This window comes from Cynoglossus semilaevis, chromosome 1 (genome assembly GCF_000523025.1).
Source record: "Cynoglossus semilaevis isolate Cse_v1.0 chromosome 1, Cse_v1.0, whole genome shotgun sequence".
Taxonomy (NCBI): domain Eukaryota; kingdom Metazoa; phylum Chordata; class Actinopteri; order Pleuronectiformes; family Cynoglossidae; genus Cynoglossus; species Cynoglossus semilaevis.
The window spans coordinates 5,147,203-5,153,304 of NC_024307.1; the positions used below are offsets into that span (position 1 = coordinate 5,147,203).

The 6,102-nt window shown below is 42.3% G+C and overlaps 1 protein-coding gene across 1 annotated transcript; it reads left to right on the forward strand.

The window, feature by feature from the left end:
* The first annotated feature begins 160 nt into the window (after positions 1-160).
* On the forward strand, positions 161-6,102 carry msh4 (mutS homolog 4). Its single transcript, XM_025059545.1, has 15 exons — positions 161-165; positions 402-574; positions 671-738; positions 887-961; positions 1,600-1,664; positions 1,771-1,940; positions 2,025-2,161; positions 2,576-2,679; positions 3,787-3,911; positions 4,460-4,663; positions 4,740-4,855; positions 4,929-5,057; positions 5,213-5,387; positions 5,474-5,562; positions 5,656-6,102. Exons 1-15 carry the CDS (start codon positions 161-163, stop codon positions 5,848-5,850), a joined length of 1,830 nt encoding a protein of 609 aa, XP_024915313.1. The 3' UTR covers positions 5,851-6,102.

The window sequence follows — 6,102 nt, forward strand, 5'->3', positions numbered from 1 at the left end:
TAGCCAGCATTTAACGTCTCGCTTTATTTGGTGGGACCCTATTTGTATTGTAGTACTACGATTGTGATTCCATGAAAACTTTGACTGCTTTGCTAATTTTACATATAATTTTACAGGTGAAATTGATTGACAGCCATTATGTAATACATGTAAAGTCGATATGCAGTCAATAAATTCTGTGACACGGTCATAGATTTCTTGGCGCATCGTTGATTAATTTTATTGCAATATGTTAATTATCACAAAATTACTGTATTGTGATATTCTCTTTATCGTCTGCAAAATATTGTGATAGTATCGTATCGTAAGGAACCTAGCCATACCCAGCCCTATTTAATATCTTTTGATATTGTTCCCCTTTGTAATCATTGATGATTTTTTTTTTCCATGTTTCTAAACAGAAGCGATCAAACTCTGTTAGGAGTACTTAACCACACAAAAACACCTGGTGGCGCTAGAAGATTGCGCTCCAATATTCTGGAGCCTCTAGTGGACGTTGACACCATCAACATACGTCTGGACGCCATACAAGAACTGCTGCAGGACGAGGAGCTCTTCTTTGGCTTAAGAAACGGTTGGGAACAAGCATAAAAAAGTCTTTAATCGAGTACATGCCAATAATATGTACATGACTCAGTGTTTCACGTAGCTGTTCTGTTGCATTCTTTAGCCATAGGTAATTTCCTGGACATTGACCAGCTGCTCTCTGTTCTTGTCCAAGTCCCTAAGCAGGAAACAGTATGTCCATTTTATAAAATTAGACATGATTGTAGAGCATGGTGTCATCGCTGTGGAATTTGTAGTTCTTTGTGTGGCTTTAAAAAAATGGGGCAGGATTTCTGAAGGCGTATATTAACTTCTCAGTGCTGTCTGTGTTTGTGTGCAGGTCCAGGGTGCTGAAGCAAAGATCACTCATGTCATTCAGCTCAAACACACGTTGGATCTGGTGCCAAGGTTGAGGGTCTGTGTTCTGAAAATGGATATTATTATGGTGCAACCTGAGAAATTGGAACTCACATACGGTATCTAAGAATCTTTGCTACTCACCAACGGAACCATAATGAAGGGCAAAAGGTTCCCAAAAAACAACATACCAAAAAAGTGATATGTAAACAAAGTCGTCTTCTACATATGGGGCCACATGATGACGTAATCGTCTGCTTCATATTGCCGTTTTAACGTATGATGGAAAGATGGAATAGGACATTTTTAAATACATTTATAGGAGATTGCAACATCATCATGAAATCATCATTTCGTCATCAACTGGTGGCCCGTGGACCTAATCTGACCCGCTGAAACATCTAATCCGACCTCTAAATGGATTCCAAAATAAACATCAAATAATAACGTCAGATAAAAATGTGATTTTTATTTCAATTTTTTTTTGAGCGCCCCTGGCCCCTAAGGTCTGTATAGAAAAACTGTGCCCCCCAACAAGCCCCCTATAGGTATGGCATCGTAAGATGGTGATTCACTGTATTTATGTACACACACACACCATTTATTTTAAAGATATAAAGACATTTTTACTACCTTATGCACAACAGCGTAGCTGTAATGGAAATGATCAGCTGCTACTTTGTGCTGTGTGAGCAGATGGTGTTGAAAAACTGCAGCACAGCTCTGTTAAAGGCTTACAGCACCTCACTGGACGACAGCAGGTAAAAGGTTTCAGTGTAAGATGTGAGTAAAAAAACTCTTGGAACATCCTTAGAACTCTTGACTGAAACAGTTCCTTCTTTTCTCGTCCCATCGTTTCCTCCTCAGATTTGATGTGATCCTGGAACAGATCAAGACAGTAATCAACGACGACACAACATACCTTAAGGGGAGTCTAAACATGCGCACCCAGAAGTGTTACGCCGTACGCCCCAATGTCAACGAGTTCCTCGACATTGCCCGCAGGGCTTACACCGAGATCGTGGACGACATTGCAGGTGTTTGCCGATATGAAGTGTTTCTGCAGCTGTGAATATAAAATTGTACTTCAAGTCTTATTTAGTGGTAACACTCTCACACAGGGCTGGTGAACCAGATAGGGGAAAAATACGGATTACCAGTGAGAACCAGCTTCAGCACAACGCGCAGTTTCTTCATTCAAATGAAACTTGAAGGCCTGTCTTTTCCTGAGGGGAAACTTCCTTCAGAGTTCATCAAGGTTCGTTCCACACACAAATACAACATTGAAATGAAAACACTGGTGATGGATCTTTTTTAAAATTATTATTATTAAAATAAATTGTGAAGAAAAAGGGATAGGTTTTTCCCTTAATTTGCTCTACAGTTAACTTTATCTCCATATTTAATTACCATATAAACAGGGCGGCCCCTCCCTATATAAAGAACACACACTGCGCCTTAGGCCCGTTTGTGGAGCCCCATTTGTGAGTGTTATTTGCAAATTGCATAATTGTTGCAGCTCACCGCTGTAACAAATTGTCTAATTGTTGGTTTTGGTGGATGGGGAGGCACTTGAAAACGTTGCCTAAGGCCCAAGTTTGGATAGGGACGGCCCTGAATATATTGTCTTGTCACTATATACATAACAACGTTGGAACTCGTACCACCTCAGGTGACCAAGCACAAAAACAACTACAGCTTCACCACGGCCGACCTGATGAAGATGAACGATCGTTGTGACGAAGCCCTGAGGGAGATCTTTCACATCTCCTACGTGTAAGAAAACCCTGATCGTCTGCATCACAAACATGTACCTAGAGCTGTTTACAATATTTACACAGAAGATCCACCTTTCAGTTTGGTAGGTAGGTTTGATTGTTTACTTTCAAAAATATGACAAAATGCTACTCCTGCATGTCTAGAACCTGGGCCAGGGGTGGGCAAATGTTTTGACCACAATGGGTCCTAAAATTTGACAGGGGGGGGTGGGGGTGTTAGGTTTATTCTAACAAAGGTGACGACAAAGTAACAACACAAAGACGTCTGGATCTTTTTCTTGCAAGGGGAGAATGCAGCTTGCTCTTCTGGCTGCTTCCTCATCAACTCCGAGTTGCTGCACCCTTCCCCTGCTCTTTTATTTAGTTTACAAAAGTATCAGATAACATAACATTTGATTTAGTGTGAGTATATGGGGTAGGAAGCTGGATATGTAAATGGGTATGAATGGGGGTGTGACAAGGAAAAGATGGGAAGTAAGCAATTTGTTAAAGCGACAGTAATACACTGGAGTAAATATGGGAAGCAAGTGATTTGTTAAAGCGACAGTACAGCATGAAACAATGATAATAAATGCAATTCTTCCAACAGGGGGTGAGGTCAGGAGTAGAACTAAGAGAAACGAAACGTAGAAGTCATGAAAAAAGGATAAAATACTGAAATGCTTTTAGCCTTTTTTACGCCATCTATTGGCTAAGGGGGGGTGGGGGGGTGGGGGTCAGGAGTAGAACTAAGAGAAACGTAGAAGTCATGCGAAAAGGATAAAATATTGAAATGATTTTAGCCTTTTCTACGCCATCTATTGGGGAAATGTGGGCATTGCACGGAAAAGGCAGAAGTATAATGCAATGTAAATAAATTGATAACATATTTTAGACAAGTTTGGCGGACCGGATTAAATTCAAACAGCCGCATCCGGCCCGTTGGCCGTAGTTTGCCCATGCCAAGGTTCTTGGCAGTAATTAATTAAAAAAAGGTCCCAGTTTGATCATATAAAACTATTAATTTATCTGCGTTCCCACATTTGTCCACTAGATGGTGATGTGTGCTCGCTATAATTGCACTCTTGCGCGTTCTGCTTGTATCTTCTAATCTGTCTCCATGCAGGGTGATATGTCAACTGCTGAACACCATCCGAGAGCACATCCACTGTCTGTACAAGCTCTCTGACGCCGTGTCCATGTTGGACATGTTGCTGTCTCTTGCGAACGCGTGCACACTCTCAGATTATGGTAAGGACGGTTCTCAGCGTCTTTCCATCAACAGGTTAGGTGAACTGTTCAGTTACCGTATCCTCAAGGTGTGATCTGTTGACTGAGGGAGGGCTGCTTCACCCTTGTCATACATGATCACCAAAAACTCTGCAAAGCCGCTCATTGGATGCTGTGTGTGTCAGTGTTTGTATGTGTGTGTGTGCAGCCTGACCGGCCACAGAGGTGCAGAGTGCTGGACCTCAGCTGTCTAAAAGTATCTCACCATAGACACGTGCTGAATGCCTGGTCCTTCTATCCCTGCTAGCTTGTACTCAGATTACCCTTGTTACATAAGTGTGCACAAGTCCACCGCATTTACTGAAGAAGAAAAAAACCCTCCCCTCAGCAAAGGAGTTTGTGCTGTGTAGTGACTAAGCATGCAATAAAACCACTGGCTACAAAGATTTTAATCATCTGTAATATTCACTGTCATAGTTCTTACTGAGTCACTTGTACTGACTTTGATAGTGTGCTTTTTTTTTATATTTAGAACATGTATAAAAACTGACAATTTCTCTGCTTCTAAGTGCGTCCAGAATTCACAGACACACTGGCCATCAAGCAGGGTCGCCATCCCATTTTGGAGCGAATGGCTGGACAACAGCCTGTGTCGAACAACAGCTACATCTCTGAAGGCAGCAATTTTGTTATCATCACTGGACCCAACATGAGTGGGAAATCCACCTTCCTCAAACAAGTGGCACTGTGTCAGATCATGGCTCAGATAGGTCGGCAGAGCGATCGCCCGCCTCATATATGAGACACATTTTACATGACTCCAGAGCAAGGTTGAGTAACCAATCATTTGGTGGCCACCCGCCTGCTGCGCCTCATTTCGTGTTGCTGATCAGATTTTCACCAGAATTGGAGTAGACGACGATTTTGAAACAAATTCCTCCACATTCATGCTGGAAATGAAAGAGGTATTATTGTTGTTCTGTTCACCGGCCAGGAAGTCCTCAACCTAATCATGACTGTGCATTTCCTTTCCTAAAGATGTCCTACATCATCCACAATGTTAGTGACAGATCCCTGATCATCATAGATGAGTTGGGACGTGGCACAAGTGCCGAGGAGGGCATTGGTATTTGCCACTCAGTCTGTGAATTCCTACTTGGCCTCAAGGTGAGGCACACGGTACACACGGTTGGTTTGTTTGCAGCCGCTCCTCTGAAACCAGTCATCACAGAAGCTTTTTTTGTGTGAGCTATTTGGAAAATGACAAGGCAGAAATACATTGCATTGATATTTGCTGCTTTCCTTTTTCCCTTTCTTTGCAGGCATATACACTGTTTGCTACACACTTTCTCGAACTCTGCCAACTGGAGTCTCTTTACCCCAACGTAGAGAACCAGCACATGGAGGTACAGCACACCCGCAGTCTGGACTCTGGTGCTGAAAGTGTGGTGTACACTTACTTACTGAGTAGAGGATGTTCAGAGGAAAGACACTATGGTATAGTGGTGCAGTGGACATGCAGTGCAGCTAATTCAGTTGCTATTGGGTCTACGTTAAGATAACATGATTCTGGTATGTTCCAGGATTGAGAGCAGCTGAAATGACCTCCCTGCCTTTAAGTCTAATTCATGAGGCAAAGACCATTGCATCTAATGTAACTCAGCAGCTTTTGGTGAGCTGTGTTAGTGAATTTTCCAACCTCTATTGTGGGTGCCTAACACGTAAGGAAAAGGACAGTACATGAGGAAGTCTGTTTATTTTTTAGGCCAAACATCACAGTGATCCAGAAACACAGTGGCAGAGAGCTGTGTACCGCCTGGCCACCCGCCTGCTGCAGGCAGCCAGGAACTCCAGGCTGGATCCAGACAGCCTGCGTATGTACCTCAAAGGCCTGAAGAAGCAGTACGAGGCCGAGCTGCAGGCCATGGTGACACAGGCCTCCATGGACGTAAAGTCTTAGGCCTCCTCAGGGATGGAGAATAAAACAAAACATATAAATACCATATTTAACAACCATTATATAGTTTATTTAGCTTGGGCCTTAGTAATTAGTCTATAAAACCCATATTATTATAGAGTTAATTTACAACATTGTTCAAGGTTTCCTGTTAAACTGTTTGTTGTGTCATCTGTAACTTGGTATCTTGCTTGACCACCTTTTTTCTACTAAACTGGACCATAATTTACCAAAACAGAGTTTGAATTTCAATTG

What these genes read in the sequence shown, in the direction of transcription:
- msh4 (XM_025059545.1), top strand. An exon ending in TTCCTTCAGAGTTCATCAAG is followed by an intron (nt 2,162 to 2,575) that starts GTTCGTTCCACA and finishes GTACCACCTCAG; the next exon opens with GTGACCAAGCACAAAAACAA. An exon ending in GTGCACACTCTCAGATTATG is followed by an intron (nt 3,912 to 4,459) that starts GTAAGGACGGTT and finishes TCTGCTTCTAAG; the next exon opens with TGCGTCCAGAATTCACAGAC.